Source organism: Pinus tabuliformis, chromosome 4_2 (assembly GCF_031772625.1).
Source record: "Pinus tabuliformis cultivar Carrire ecotype Pingquan chromosome 4_2, CPIR1, whole genome shotgun sequence".
Lineage (NCBI taxonomy): Eukaryota > Viridiplantae > Streptophyta > Pinopsida > Pinales > Pinaceae > Pinus > Pinus tabuliformis.
The window spans coordinates 485,257,863-485,275,119 of record NC_142304.1 but is presented as its reverse complement, the minus strand read 5'-3'; the positions used below and the strand labels follow the sequence as shown (position 1 = coordinate 485,275,119).

The following is a 17,257-nucleotide window of genomic DNA, read 5'->3' as shown; positions in this document are numbered from 1 at the left end:
ATTGATAAGGGCCTACATGCCTTAGAAGACAAAAAAAACTAGTTGGTGGATTGAATAATTATGCTCTTGAATTGAATTTTGAGATCACTATAGATATGGAAAACAAAACCATTTTGAATTTTGTTGTAGTTTTCAAAAACCTTATGGGTTGTTGGACTTAATTCATTCTTATATATTTTTTCTATGAAAGTTCCCTCAATTTATAAAGCTTTGTATTATGATTTGTTCATTGATCATTACTCTAGAAGGACATGGGAATTTTTTCTCATAGCTAAATCTAAGGTGTTTAGTTGGTTTAAGTAGTTCAAATCTCTCTTGGAATATAAAAATGGTAGGAATATTAGGGTATTTAGGGATACTAATGATGGCGAGGTCTACTCTATATAGTTTTTTAATCTTTTTAAGAATAATTGCGTTGAAAGGCATAAGAGTAATCTATATACCCTTTAACAAAATGGAGTTGTAGAAGGGAGGCACAAGATCTTGATGGAGGAAAGCTAGTAGTATGCTTAGAGTCAATGTAAAGAACAAGTTCTAGGAAGAAGTTATTGCTACAACATGTCTCCCACATGAACTCTTGTGGATAAGGCCCCCATGGAGGTAGAAACAAGTAAGATTCCCTATATTTATTATCTTTGTGTTTTCAATTGTGAGGCATGTACTCATGCGCCGAACAAGAAGCAACAAAGTTCAATAAGAGGGCTGTGAAATGTATCTTCATTAATTCGAATGCTAGTGTGAAAGAGTATAAGTTTTGGGATATTAGGGCTAGGAATGTTTAGTTTAACATAAATTTTATATTCAAAGAAGTTAAGAATTCACTAATGGTGGTCTATCCAAAAGATGTTTGGAAAAAGATAATTTTTCAAATACCACCCAGGATTGGGAAACTTACACCAAAAATTAAACAATAAGTTCATGATGGACCTAGTGAGGGGTAGGGGTCAAAAAGTTCTTATCATAAGGAAGAAAATCAACCTCAAACATTAAGGATGTTCACATAACAAAGAATGAAACCTCTTCTATAATTATGAAAGAGGAAATGAATGTGGTAAATGAGTTTTAGAAATTAGCCACTAATGAGAAGATGGATACACTTATAAATAATAATACATGGGACTTGGTATGAATTCCTGATGGACATAAATGTACTAGATGTAAAAGAGTGTAAGAAAGAAGATTAATTCATACGGAAATTTTGAAAGTACAAGGTTGGTTATGAACTTAGGATATTTATAGATTGAAGGTATATATTATGGTGATATGTTTCTATAGTGGCTAAAGCAACATCTATTAGGTTTCTATTGTCTAGAATAGTGGCCTTTGAAATAAATATAGAACAAATGGATAAGTGAAGAAAAACTCCTATATAGTGATTTGAAGGAAGAGAATATATGATGATTTATGTGGGAGCTAAGCTTTCAATGGAGTATTGTCCTAGAATGACCATGAAGAGGATATGACTTCTACTCCTTGTGCTAGTGTAGCTAATAGCTAGATGTGTGCTATCGTCTATACTAATCAGAGTTACCAAGTTTGGATTCAAATTCATATTAGAATATGATATGATACAAAAATAATTCAATTCAAAAAAATCTAATTCGGAAAACATTCTTCCTTATACTTCAAAATATTCACCTATATATTTAGAAATTTACAAAACCTACTTGTAATTTGAGTAATAATGTGTGTTGCTTTGGCTTATCCTGCTTACTACTCCCTGTCTCTAGGCTTTGAGGAATATAGGAGACAATCCATTAATATATTTTTATTGTTTTGGCAAAGGAGAAACCAGTTTGTGATCTCCCATCCTCCGCTTTGATGTCTCTGGCCTATATCATCTCTACATCGCAAAATAAATCAAGATTTGAAGGGTAATTTGGTTGAATCTAATGAATTGATGTAAATTTGAATCTTTTGGACAGATATGGCTGAATTTGGTAACTATTATACTAATAAAACATTTCCTAATAAATGAGAACCTTAAGTTGGTTCACGGCTAATCTTAAATTTGAAAATTGGGTTAAGGCTATGGAAGGCACTTCTAAAGTAGAATATATAGTAGTTGCTCATACTTATGGAAACCATCTAAAATATGAAATTTTATTTAAATGTAAAAATATACAACTAATTATTACAACTCAATGTAATAATAGGTCACGACAAAGCCAAACACCAAATTGGTGTATGAGACCCCCTTTTTTATGGGACAAGGTACCCAAGGATTTGACTGCTAAGTCTACGAAGGCATACATAATCTACCCCCCTCTAGTTTTGAGCCTGTGACCTCTTAGTAGGAAACTCATTCTCTTAACCATTAGGCTCACTCAAGTTGTATACCTGAGAGGCTCATTCTACAACCCAGTATGAGGGGATGTGTAAGTTTGTATGCCAAAATGTTACCTTTAAAATAAAAATTATGTTCTAAATAGAAAAATAATATGGACTGTAATAATAATAAAAAAATATGTTGTAAAGTAATTAGAAGTAAAAAAAAATGTGTATGTAAGATATTTAAATCTTATAATTTTCAAAAATATTTCAACAATAGATTTAAATAAACTATTTGAAGATCTATGTTAACTATTTTATGTCAACTTCATATATATATATATATATATATAGTTTAATATCGACATATACTTAAAAATACATTAATAATTAATTAAAAAATAGATGTACATGTTATATAAAATATTTTAATGTCAATTATATCTATATCTATATATATAGATATATATAATAAAATTATGTATATATCTTGAAAAAATTAATTATGTATATATTATATATTATATTATATATATATATATATATATATATATATATATATGAAAAAATATTTTTTTGATTAAAACATTTATTTAATATTATATATACTCTATTTAGCATTTAAAAATACTGTTTAAACAATTAAAAATAATGAAGAAATTTGATTTGTTTCTATATATACTTAAAATAGATTTATACTCATATCTAATACCATTTCATGTTTCATTTTCATTGGAGACATTGCAAATTTACAATACCATTTCATTTTCATTTTCATTTTCTTTTCATTTTGGGCATTGCAAATTTTCATTTTCATTTTGGACATTGCAAATTTTCATTTGACACATTGCAAACGAAAAAAATGGAAATATAATACTTTGGTGTTGCTTCATTTGAGACAATGCAGATGGAAAGATGGAGATATAACACTTGTTGGAAAAAGTAAAAGCAAGCCTGGCTATAAGTCAAGGCATTACATCCAAAATAAAAGAATAAAGATGTTGAGTACAGAGGAAAGGAATTTGAACGATGCATCATTTATACAAATTTAAATAATATATTCAGAGAATTTCAAACAGATCATAGAGTGGTAAGCGTGCATGAACATAAATAATATATTGATATAAACGTAAATAATATATTCAGATAATCCCAAACAGATCCTAGAGTTCTATGCAATAATAGAGATTTGAATCTATCTATTACAAGCGAAAACTATACGCAATCTAAGTCGTAATCTCGGGCCCGTTGCTCTCGATACCTAACTTGCCAATTAAAGCCGAGACGTATATATATTATGTATATATATAAAAGAGGCTGTCATCACGGTAATTAAATCCTGCATGGAGCAAATAAAGCACAAGATTTCTGATTAGAAATTCATTGAGAGTAAATGTAACAGCTGCACGTAGAGGAATGTTGTATACAAAGGAATTAACTGTTTACATTAGACGGGAAGAAGATGTTCACCTAATTATCAAGGTGTTGCGTAAATGTAGAATAACGTTCTCCCTAGGATCAGACAGGAGCAAGAGCAGGAGCAACAGCAAGTGATTCGGCTACTAAGTTTGATTTCGATTCCGATATAATCTGTCTTATCATCCGCCGGTCTTTGCTTCTGTGAGCGTCGCATAGGCTGGGCAAGTATATACCTGAACGACATATACACATAAAAATAAATCATGGGCCAACTTCAGCTGTAATAAACATAGCTGCAAGTATAATTACCTTCCCCTGCAGCAAGATTGAAGTAGAGGTCGAGGACGTTGGGACAGTTGTTGTAACAATCTGGAGAGCACAGTTTCCTGGTGAAACGACGTTCTCCCAGAGCATCTGTAGACATCCCTACAGCCAATGTCTCTATCCCACATGCTTTCTTGCATTCTTCCGTTTCTATCCATTCATTAATTTTCTCGGTAATAACGTCAGAGGACTGCATAAATTTACCAAATTTAATGGAACACCATCAATTACCCAATCTATGGGTGATGTCAATTGGGTACAAGATGTCATTATCAGAGTGCAGAATGGTTTGAAAATGACCTAAACTCACTCACCTGGCATTCAAACTGCACAGTGCCATCGCTCAAGGTGGACTTCTCAAGCACACAACGTGCTCCAGAAGACGACACAGAAAGCGCGCAAACCTCTCGTGGAAGATTCTCGCATACTATGCTTCCTGATCATTAATGATTCCAACTGTAAGCACTTGATAGACTAAAATCTTCCTTAACTTATTAATGGCTAGTTTACAAAAGTCTAAAATCTAAAATTAAAACTTTATTGATAAAAATCAATGAACAAAATAATTATAAAGATTTTCATTGAGCATATCCCAAAAAAATAAAAGCAATCTTATCACCGTAAACATACCGTAAACGACTTGCAGAGTGGTAACTGAAATAAGGGCTAGGGTTGTCAAAAGAAGCTTCGTAACACCCATTGCTTGCCTATTTTGAACGCCGGTTACTGTTTTGTTATTAAATGGAAACGTATGTAGCACCAGCTATCTAAATATCTAGCAGAGATGCACAGGAGCGATTGACTACTGTGCACTTCTAAGTTCTCTTATAGGAGGCGTGGTTGGAGAGTAGTTTCGTCACCGAAGGCTCCATGCCAAATTAGGCGATGTTTAGTCGATCTGGCACCTAATTTTCCTGCCAGTTTGGGCGAAATATGTGTGGCCAATGACCAAATGCAGGTGTCCGGAGACTTGTACGGCGCCATTTACTTTGCGAGCCTGGAAGAGCGCGGGGCCTCGAGTTCCAGGCACAAAATTCGATGGTGGAATCTTTTCTGGTAATGGGCGGTTAAATTCACTGTTAAATTGGGTTGATGGTTTTGTGATATTTCTTAGGGTTAAAATTTGCTTTTTCAGTAGAATTGAGGCTTTTAGGGAAAATTGAATCTTCCAATTGGATATTGGATACCATTCCAAAATGGAGGGAATTGTTTTTTAGTTATTGTCATCTTACTTGGCGTGTGAACCGTTTTAATTTATGGTGAATTTTTTTTATTGAACTATTTGTTTGGGTGTGCCATTTGATATTTTTATAATCCCCATATCGAAATAGAAAGGAATTCTGGCAACGCATGGATGCATGTGGTATTGTGAAAGTTGGGTTGTAGGTCATGATTAGTTATTATAATTTGATATAATTTGAAGAATCACGAAGAATCATGGCATTTAAAACGCTACGCTATCTCGATTACTAGTGGTGAGAGGAATACAATTTTTTAGCAGTTTTCCTCTCATAGCCGTAACATTAAATACTATTTGGAAAATTTAATCGGATATTGAGGAATTGGTTTATAATTTTGTGGATATTCGGAAGGAATCTGTAAAGTATTTTGAGGACATTTTTTCGGAAAGACCTAATGTGAACATTGACATTGAACTATCTTTCATTGACTGATATTCCACCATGTTCACAAAAGAAGATAATGTTGAAATTGATAATCCAAACGCTATGGACGAAATTTCTAGAGTTCTAAAATCCTTTTCTAGAGACAGATCTCCTGGCCCAACCTGGGCTATTGAAATCTTCTTGCATTTCCTTAGATATAATGGGTATGGATTTATTGCGGATGGTGGAAGAATCAAGAATGCAATGTAAAGCCTAATGGGCCAATAAATTCCACCTTTGTTGTGCTTATTCCAAAATCCTCATTTCCTAAAACCTTCAAATATTTCGTCCCATTTCCTTGTGCAACATCACTTATTTATTGATATTGAAGATTATTGCTTCCAAAATCAAAGAGAAGCTGTCTATCTTCATTACAGATGAACGGTTTGGATTTCTTAGGAACATACAAATACATTATGTTATTGCCATTTCCTAAGGGTGTATACACTCTATTAAGGCCCACAAGAAAGAAGCTAGGATTCTCAAATTGGACTTACATAAAACATACGAATGTGTTGATTGGACATATCTCTCTTTGGTACCTTTTAAGATCAGTCTGAGGAAGAATATGGTTGATTGGATCATGGCATGTCTCTCTTACATTAACTATGTTTTTTTAATTAATGGTTATCCATTGACCTTCTTCCGAATTTCCGAACACAGAAAGTGCTTCCACGGGGATGTTTGTTGTCACCATTATTGTTTATCTAGGTGACGGATGGTTTGAGTAGGAAGATCGGGAGGCGCATGCGAATGTTTTCTTTCATGGATTGTAGGTCATCAATAACTCCTATCTCCCATCTTAAGTTTGTGGATGATGTGCGGATTTTTGGTCAGGTTTCCAAGCCACAGTGCCGTATACTATATCATATCATCACTTGTTTTGGGCAGGCCTCTCGTTTATATGCCAACATCCATAAATCTATGCCTATTCATGCCTCTAAGAACAATGAAACAGTTTTGGATATTTCCAATTTATTTAGTATTAATTCCTGTGTTGGATGATGGATTCACATATTTAGGCATCAAGCTGAAACCAAAAAATTATTGGGTCGGAGATTGGTCGTGGATAAATTTGAAAATTGATTTTCGCATTGGACCCATAGATGGCCTTCATTGGGTGGCAGGTATATTCTAATACAATCTGTCCTTCAACATATATCTACCTATTAGATGCATCTATTTTTGTTACCTAGCAGAATCATTAAACAACATTAAATCCATTATTGCTAACTTTTTATGGGTGGGAGCTAATGGCAACAAAAAGTTCCACCGGGTTCGTTTGGAAGAGTATCTGGTGGGATTTAATGGGTAATGGCATCCGACTAAATATCATTAAGAGGAAATATTTGAAAAGGATGTCGATTTGTGAGTGGTTCAGATCTGGTTTTGTTTATCCCCGAATGGGTCTATATTTGAAATGAATTCCAAAGAATTAGTTGTTGGCTCTTTAAGAACTTGAGATGGTCCTTGGCCAACAGGAATCAAATCCTTGTTGGTATAGTCCCCATAATCGATATGAATAATCATTGTTTATCTGGGAATGTTTTAAATGGCTTGCATGCACATGGTTTCTTCCTTTTATCACAGGTCATTGAGGAATTCATGTCTTTCAGGGAAATCAATGCAGGCAATTGGACTAAGAGCTTCCATGGCTGAAAAGTGGAATAGGCAGATCTATGATCTCAGGATGGCGGAGATTTCTAAAAGGGACAACGCGGATGTGTTATGCTAGAACGAGAATTTGAGGAATGAAAATCTTGTTGTATCATAAATATACTCTTTTATTTATCTTGATCTACATTTAGAATTGAAAAGATGTTCCTATACAAGTATGTATGGCAGTGGAGGATCCCTACAAAGCTTATTCTTTTTGGATGGTTCACATCGAAGAACCATATCTTAACATAGGATAATATGAATATAACATGGGATAATATGAATAAAAGAGAGGCAAATGAAAGTGTACTACCCTATTTTTGCAATGTCCATTTACTATAGAAATATGGTGCAAGGTGTTATAGTTTTTTAGTTTGAAATATGGTTGGTGTTTCACTTCAATAAAGGCATGTTTCATATGGTGGATGCAACGACACAGGCTTTCAATCCCTCCCCAAGTTTATTATATTGGGGAATACTGCGTGCAAGAAATTAATTTATCTTTGAGGAATGCTCATTAGATATTGGAAAGTTAACAAATAAGATATATGCTCATTTTGGTAAATATGTTAGAAGATGCAAAAAAAAACACAAGCCTTGCATATATATGGAATGCAATCAAAATCTGGTTTATCTTACTAGGTTTTTGATGGGGCAACGCAACAAGGTCGGTGTGGATGTGGAGAGGTCATAATGTTAAAATCAAAACACCATATTCATTGCTTATAGTATGGTGGAGAGGGATCTAGTATTGTGGGGACTTGTACTCTTTACCAAAAAAAAAAAAAAAAAGAAAATTGAATCTAGAGTGGATGAACATTCTTAGAGCAAATGAACATTCTTGGAGTTGCAAAGGTCATCATAGACTAGTCGAATGATATGGCAAAAAATTGTGCTCCTGATCTAGCGAATTGGATATATTGTATAAAGAATATGAGGAAATCCTTTACGAGTGTCTAACTCAGACATATATACAAGTATATTAATACAACTACGGTCTCTCTCTCCCAAAGGGGTATTGATCCTGTGTTGGTTCGTTCCATTACAATGTCCTTTGAAATGGCGATATTCATGAAGAGGGTACTCTACAAATTGGATAAATCTTTTTCCTTGGTTTTATGCAATCTCTGCTTTTTACCTAGTTTGTAGTCAATTTGCATATACTTAGCTCTCATAGAGGTTAGATGGTTTGTCCTTGGATGTTCTCATATATTAGAATATTTCTGGATGATTCAGATATGTTTTGATGCCTAATACTAGATAGTGACATATTTTTGGATGATTCGGATATGTTGTGATGCCTAATACTAGATAGTGACATAGTTTGTCTTTGGATGTTCTTATATAGTAGAATATTTCTGGATGATTCGGATATGTTTTGATGCCTAATACTAGATAGTGACATATTTCTAGATGATTTGGATATATTGTGATGCCTAATACTAGATAGTGACATGTGTGTAAGGGTGTGGGTGCATTTTTTTTTATTGGAGACTCTCTATGAAACATATTAGAATTTGTATTTCATATTTGGATTTCATATGTATTGAATTTTTTCATATTAATGGAAATTATAAGCGTTCTTTTTCTGTTTGAACAAAAAAAAGTTGGGATGATTTTCTATTTTAATCAACTACAATTTGTTTGTTACCATTAGCATTTTGAAATAAAAAATTGGTACCCACAAAAAGCGTTTTTCAACCCATATAATATGATGACACAATTTACTACAGTGAATTTATAAAGAAAGATAAACTAAGCAAAATTCTATTAGCCTTAATATTCACATATTTAGTTATCTATTTTACTAATAAATGGAATCTTAATATTCAAATATTTAGTTATCGATTTTGTTCATTAAGTGCATAACACAATTTACTATAGTGAATTTATAAAGGGAGAAGCCAAGCAAAATTCTACTAATAAAGAGAATCCTAATATTCACATATTTAGTTATCTAGTTAACTAATAAATGGAGTTTTATTATTCACATATTTAGTTATCTATTTTGTTCATTAAATGCATATAATTGTTATGGTAAATATGATAAACTTGAAAATATGGTAAATATGATTGTTAGTCTTTGACATAATATAGTTTAACTTGAAAATTTTGAAAATTATGAAAATTTTATTAGATAGAAATTTTTGAAAATTTAAATTGTTATTGTTAAATTTCAAAATTTTAAATATTTTTTATATTTATAAATAATGCTAAATTTATTTCTACCATAAAACCAAAATTTAAAGAGTTATACTCTCAATTAATTAAATTTTGACCATTTTCAACGAGGCAAATTTGACACGCTATATCCTTTAAAATTCATATTAACACATTTAATTATCCCTTTAATAAATTATTTGATCATTATTTAGTGATAAAAAGAAAATTTCAACATTAAAATAAAATATCAACATCCTACTTCATGTATCGATCCTCCTCCTCGTCCTTAATTGTAATTGTTTACCCAATCTAACCTACAAAATAACACAGAATACGTAAGAACTGTAGATTATCCCAAATTAATAAGAGAGAAAACAACTAGGTTTAAGATGTATTAATAAGCGTGGATTTACTAATAATTATGTAAAAAGATACATTTAATCTGTACTTTTCACGGAATTTAATACACACCTGAGAAGAATTGAGTATTACAATTTAATTAATGAAATTAAACTGAAATTTTGTACGGTTATTTTGTACGAATGTAAATTATTTTTATATATTTTTAAATACATTAAATTAAAATGAACAAGATTAAATTAGCTCAATATTTATTTGATATTTTTGTTTCATAACTCATACATTAGGGAAAAGAAAATTTTCAATTATTATCATCATAATTTATATGATTAGATATTTATATAAATTTTAAATTTTAATATAACAATATAACACATATTTTATTAACATTAGAATTATATAATAGATCTAAATATTTTTTAGTTTAAAATAAATTAAAAAATAACTTAATTCAATAAATATATTCACTATTTTGTGATAAAATGATCCTAATAAATTATGTAACACAAATTTATATAAATTTTCATGTTTTAATTATTAATAATAAATTATTGTTATTTATTATTATTATTTTTAATTAATTAATAATATTTTTAATTTAATAATGATTATTATCATTAATATAATTTAATATTAATAATAATTTATTAAGTAATTTATAAACTAGCACAACCGGAACTATGGTCATGCAAGGACGATTTTTTTGATGGCGGATTTCGGACGGGAGAAGGCATGCGAGGGTTTGGGTTAGGGTTTCAGGAACCCTCTGCAGTTTTCTGAGATCGCGCCGGACCTCCGTTTACCCGCTCAGCATAGCTGCCGTTTACCTATCAATCACCAACGCACCTCCATCGCTTTCGAACTGGTTGACCTTTCAGGAGAAGGAAGGGTTTCTGTGCCGCATCTCCCGGTTGACAACCCGCGACGGTTTTACTTACCTGCCCAGCTCGGTCCGTTTATCTTGAGAACTGTCATTTTCTCAGGATTTCACTACTATCTGAGGTGTCCGCCGTTCCGAGAAGCAGCTGGCGTCATGAAGGACCTCGAAGCTGTTGATTACTTTAAAGACCCGCTGGAGGGGGTATCCATCTGGCGCTCCTCCTTCTCCACATCAGAAGGTATGTACAGTTCTGGCCTCACCGAAAACTACACTTCGTATTCGCTTGGGCAACAGTCGAGGTCAAATCCTGTGGTCCTCCCGGATGTACCTCCTACCTGGCCTGCAATTTCAAACCCCCCACTCTCCGACAACCCTCATTTTCGTTTCCAGCTGTTTGAACCCTAACCCTGGTCTAGATCCCTCAGTGTCTGGTACCATTTCTCGGTCGTTTTTACCCCCTTCGCTGCCCATTGTCTTGGTCGGTTTCTTCGGGTCACTCGGTCCTCTGTCGGGAAGCTTCACCACTGTTCCTCCGCTCTCTGGTCCCCCCCCTGTTATTGGCGGCATCGAAAACCCTCCCTCCTCGTACCTGAACCTTCCCCCCCCCCCGATTATTACTGCCCCTTCCCTGGGCCGGCCACATAACCTACCTCCCCCTCTGGGCCCTAAAAAGAAGTACAGGTGTTTCAAATCAAAGGCGGACGACATCTTTCTCAGGCTAGAGGGGGACATTCAGTGGGGTGAGACTATGGAATTTGCAGACAGGGTACTGGTTGGGCGTATCAAAGGTCGGAACTACTCGGCAACACGTTTGAAGACCTGGGCAACTAAAGTTTGGGTTCAACATCTGGTGGACATCCCCTTCGTGCAAACTTTTGTGAGGGGATGGTTCGCATTGAGGTTCGCTCGTGCTGATCATACCAATTGGGTCTTGTCCTCTTATTGGCACTTTAAACATGCCCCGGTGCTCCTTAAGCGTTGGACTCGCTTATTCGACCCTGAGACAGAGCAGATTGGCATCGGGCCAGTTTGGATTAGACTCCCAGGCCTACCACTACAGTACTGGTCAGAAGACATCTTCAGGCGGATTGGCAACGCGATTGGCTCCTACATGGACTATGATAAGTCCTACCAGCACACAGGCATGATGGCTTACGCTCGGATTCTTATCAATCTGGATACCAGGGGAGGACTACAAGAGTTCATCACCATTCAATGGAGAGACACGGCTCGCAAACAAATTATCGACTATGAAGGTATCCCGTATCGTTGCCGTAGATGTCACAAAGTGGGACATCTATATAGGGATTGTCCACTCCTCCGGAAAAGAAGGGAAAATGTTCAGTAAGGGGAGTTCGAGCATCCCTTTGACCATCCTCCCTGGCAGAATACAGAGAAGAATCAAGAGGAGCAAGCAAATGTCGATGGAGATCCCCAAGGTCCACCTGATAATGTTGAAGCTGCTAAAGAAACCTCAGCCTCTCTTCCACCATCGCCAGCTCCAGTACACTCAGCAACTGAACAGGAGGACAACGCGACGACGGGTATGTTGTTTTCATCCCCCTCTCCTTTGCCTCTTGTATCTTGCATATCTGTTGGCATTGCATCTCATCACATCATTTGCACGTCTCCACTATCGGCACATTTGACCTCTGTGGTTTTTCATAAACCCCGGAGTCTATCCCCTCCATCCTCCCTCATTTGCTCCCTCCCGCTCTCTTCTTCCGCGACATCCCCTTGCCTGCCATCTCTGATTACATCCTCTCTCACATCTCTCCCCATCCCTTCCCCCCGGTATCTCCCCGGTACTCTCTTCGATCCCGATCGAAGGATAGAGGGTTCGAAGCCATTGGTATGGACTCTGAAGCTGCACTTGTAGCTCATAAGAACTCTCGTGGCCGACCCTCTCGCATCACTAAAGCTAGACACACTGCTGACAAAGAAGTTGCCCTTGGGCGACATCAAACTATTTTCAGGGCCCTTAGAGCGAAGAATGGCCCCCTCTTTCATCGTACATGAAGATCATATCCTTTAACTGCAGAGGGTTTGCTAGTTTGGCTAAAAAAATAGCACTCAGGAGACTGCTCATTTCGTCACAGCCAGATATTATATTTCTTCAAGAAACCCTCTGTTTAGCCGAACCTATAATCCATACTCTAAACTCCTGGCTGCCCAACTGGACCTTTCATGCACTGGATCCATCCGGGAGATCTGGAGGTTCAGCTATTGGGATTAATAACAAAGCAATGGAGATCAGAAATATTTGGGGAGGCAGAGGATTCATTGGATTAGACATTTTTGCTTACTCCATTGAGATGGACATTTGCATCATCAATGTCTATGGCCCTTGTGTAGACAGAGCCAATTATTGGAGAACCTTACTGGAATCTGAACTTCTACAGGCAGATAACATTATACTTGGAGGCGACTTAAACTTTTCATTGGGTTTCTGTGAATCTGGGGGCACTTGGCGCAGGTAGACTCCTTATCAGACACTATTTCCAATCTACTGGAGGATCATCAGTGGGTGGACATTCCTTCCACCATATTACAGTACACTTGGACCAACAACCGCAGTGGAGAACAAAGCTTGGCCAGAAGACTTGACAGGTTCCTTATCAAGGAGTCACTTCACAACAGACTTCCCCGCATACGTCAATGGGTTGGAACTGGTGGCATATCCGACCATCGACCAATTTTCTTGGAAATGGCCGACATTAATCATAAGATCAAGAGCCCCTTCAAATTTAATTCCTCTTGGTTAAAGGACCCTTCATACATACAGTCGGTAACTAACTATTGGCAGACCAACCCTATTATGGAAAATGAGGGACATACAGAAGGCTTCATCAGGAAATTATCCAAACTTAAGAGGATCTATAAAAACTGGGCACATCAGAAGCGTATCCGTGATGACAATACTCTGAGGGAGGCTAAAAGGGTCATCGCTTCGCATGAGGACTCATCAGACGGGACCTTCCCCACTCCTGAGAGCAAAGAACAATACTCCTCCCTCATCGCGAAGCGCTCACATATTCTGAAGGAAAGAGAAGAAAGTTGGAGGCTTAGGAGCAGGGCAATATGGCTCACCGAGGGAGATGATAACATGAAGTTTTATCATAAATTTGCCAATGGACGCAAAACCATTAATACTATTTGGGAATTGCGGGATGAGCGGGGGCAGACAGTTTCATCTCAGAAGAATTTGGCCAGGCTAGCAACAGAGCACTTCAAAGGTATATACAAAGCCCCTAGAGATGTAAACATCATGGAGATCATGAGGGTGGTTGAACATTTCCCCAGGTTTGTACTACAAGAAGACTCGGAAGATCTACTGAAGGAAGTAACTATGGAAGAATTGGAGGCAACTATAAAATGGTTTTAAAAAGATAAAAGCCGAGGTCCAGATGGGTGGACCATCGAGTTTTACATTGCTTTTTTTGAAATCCTAAGGAATGACCTTCTTAAGATTGTGGAGAACTACAGAAGGAGTGGCAGAATATCCTCAGCCATCAAAACCACTTTCATTGCACTTATCCCTAAATCGAACAATCCTGTCTCTTTCAATGATTTCCGATCCATATCCCTCTGTAATTGCCAATACAAGATCATTGCCAAAATCATAGCCAACCGCCTAAAGCCTATTCTTTCTCGTCATATATCTCCAAAGCAATTTGCCTTCCTTCATCACAGACACATTCACGAAGCTATTGCTATAGCACAAGAACTCATGCATTCAGTGCAGCTCAAAAAGCAGAAAGGAATGATTCTAAAGGTGGATCTATCCAAGGTGTTCGATAGAACAAACTGGCTCTACATCAGACTACTGTTGACCCATCTTGGCTTTCCCTATGATTATATCAAATGGATAATGAGTTGTATTACTGATGTGTCCTACAGTGTGCTTCTCAATGGCGAAGCTACTTCCTTTTTCACTTCGGAGAGGGGCCTCAGACAGGGATGCCCTCTCTTGCCCCTGCTATTCTTACTTATTATGGAAGGATTAAGTAGGATTATTACTTCTGCTCGAGATAGAAATCAGCTGACTGGCATTAAAATCGCTGAAAACTTTTATCTCACTCATCTATTATTTGTTGATGATATTCTGATATTCTTAAATGGCAGTATTGGGGACACCACTACTCTTCAGAACTTAATCATTCTTTTTCAACAAGCTACAGCAATGATGATAAATGACAGCAAATCCATGATTACTACTGTCGGATGCACTCAACATGAGTACACCTTCGCAACTCAGTGCTTCCCATTCACCTCATTGAACTTGACAGAAGGTATAAAATACTTGGGATTTAGACTAAAACCTCTCGGTTACAGGATTTCTGACTGGACTTGGCTGATTGCGAAAGTGGAAAAAATACTACAGGTATGGTATCATAAATATCTCTCTCGGGCAGGCAGATTGATTATCATTAAAGCAGTAATTGAAGACACTCCAGTCTACTGGATGACCTTGGCCTGGATACCTAAAGGTATATTGAGTAGACTACAAAGTATATGCTTTAGATTTCTATGGAAAGGACACCAACCGGGGAAGCTATTTGCCTGGGTTAAATGGGACACCATTGCAAAACCCAAAAGTTGGGGAGGTTGGGGCATAAAGAGGCTTGATTTATTTTCCAGAGCATTAGTGGCCAAACTCGGGTGGAAACTCCTCACCACAAACAGTCTCTGGTCCCGAGTTGCACAAGTGAAATACATCAAGCCAATGCATCTAATGGACTGGTTCCGTCAGCAGCATGAATCAAGACATAACATATCTAATATCTGGAAAGCGGTTATCGACTCACTACTACTTCTGCATGAAGGAATTACATGGCGCATCAGGGAAGGTAGTGCTATTCGAATTGGTTTGGACCCATGGGTTGGCTGTGGCAATGCCCATAGATTATCTGTAGGCCTATTAAGATACCTACATAGCAGAGGAGTAACACACATCAAGCACATCGGCGACAACGACAATTCTTCCTTTCTTCAGCAGGCATGGGTATCAGCACGAGCTTTGGAGATACCAATTCAGTGGCATCACGAATGGCAGGATTACACGGATGCCCTTACCCAGGCACACATCAGACTCACAGAAGGACCGGATGAGATAATATGGGCCTTTGCAAAACACGGAGTATACTCCCCGAGACAAGGTTATATTAGGCTCATGGAATCCTTCAAGCCATAGGACATGCTCCTAACCTGGAAAACACTCTGGAAGCTCAAGGCAGCACCTCGCACACGCTTATTGATGTGGAATTTTCTCTTCGACAAGATCCCTACCGGGACCAATCTAATGAAGAGATCATTTTATGGTCCCTTCTGGTGCCACTTGTGCCGCAAGGAAGAAGAAAGTACAGAGCATCTCTTTTTATATTGCAATACAGCTAAGGAATTTTGGCAATCCATCATCACTCACTACCCAATCTTAAAAAACTGGCAAGGGCGCAATCTCATGGAAGCTTGGAACATTTGGTGTCAAAATCACTCAGGAAAATTCATTAATATGCCACTGCTTATATGCTGGGCATTATGGATTGCGCGTAACTAGGCCATCTTCAATTTAAAGACCCCCCATTGGCCTGTCATTTTACACCACACGATCGCCGATTTTGATTTGCTTCCCGAAGTGGAAACCGTTGCCCCCCCCCCCGCACCATGAGACCTGAAATCATAGACAAATCTAAGCCCTGGACATATTTTGATGGCTCTGCTCAGGAAGCAGGCTGTGGGGGTGGCGCCATCCTTTACCTCAATGAATCGCACTGCTACAAGATCCAAATTAACCTAGGCAGAGGCACCAATAACTTTGCTGAACTGTGCATAGCAAAACATATCATTCACTTTGCATTACAAAAACAGTGCAGACACCTACAACTTTATGGAGATTCTAAAATTGTTTGCAACTGGCTGAATGATGCATCTCATTGCTCTGCATTTTCATTGAGGCATATTTTAGATGAAGCTAAAAGACTAATTACATCTTTTGAATCATTTGTCTGTCGACACATCTACAGGGAACTCAACTCAGATGCAGATCAACTATCCAAAGAGGTAGCGCACAGACAAGGAAATGACTGGTTGATACAGGAGGAGATAGACGAAACTTTCTACCAGCATTATCATAGACCTTTTGATGATCCTATAGAAAATGGGCTATAAGGCCCACATATAACAAGCTCTGTTTTTTTGTATTATCATGTATATATATCCACTGTTTGGACATGAGTAACAACTCTTTTTTTGGTAACGTACATTTTTTTTTTGTTGCTCTTTGCGCAGAGCAGGACTTAATTTTTGATCATCTTTTAGTCACAACTAGTACAGATTTTGTGGACTCCCTGCGTGGACACAATACAGACAATCCTTAAGATCTATAGACTGTGAAATCGTCAGGCTCCTTAGCCTCCATATGAATATGAATTTGGCATCTACAAAATGTAATTTCTTTATATTAATAGAAATTACGACTTTTTCCCATGGGAAAAAAAATAAACTAGCACAGCCATAT

At 36.8% G+C, this 17,257-nt stretch overlaps 2 protein-coding genes across 2 annotated transcripts; one reads left to right on the top strand and one right to left on the bottom strand.

Moving 5' to 3' along the window:
- Positions 1-3,339: 3,339 nt before the first annotated feature.
- On the bottom strand, positions 3,340-4,714 carry LOC149170075 (uncharacterized). The gene is made up of 5 exons (XM_089427236.1): positions 4,645-4,714; positions 4,329-4,450; positions 4,000-4,204; positions 3,742-3,923; positions 3,340-3,610 (listed from the first exon to the last, which is right to left on the bottom strand). Exons 1-4 carry the CDS (start codon positions 4,712-4,714, stop codon positions 3,790-3,792), a joined length of 531 nt encoding a protein of 176 aa, XP_089283362.1. The 3' UTR covers positions 3,340-3,610; positions 3,742-3,789.
- A 6,774-nt stretch (positions 4,715-11,488) lies between these two features.
- Positions 11,489-15,934, top strand: LOC149170074 (uncharacterized). The gene is made up of 4 exons (XM_089425437.1): positions 11,489-11,996; positions 12,135-12,244; positions 13,217-14,043; positions 14,194-15,934. The coding sequence occupies exons 1-4, from the start codon at positions 11,489-11,491 to the stop codon at positions 15,932-15,934; spliced, it is 3,186 nt and encodes a 1,061-aa protein (XP_089281563.1).
- The last annotated feature ends 1,323 nt before the right edge of the window (positions 15,935-17,257 follow it).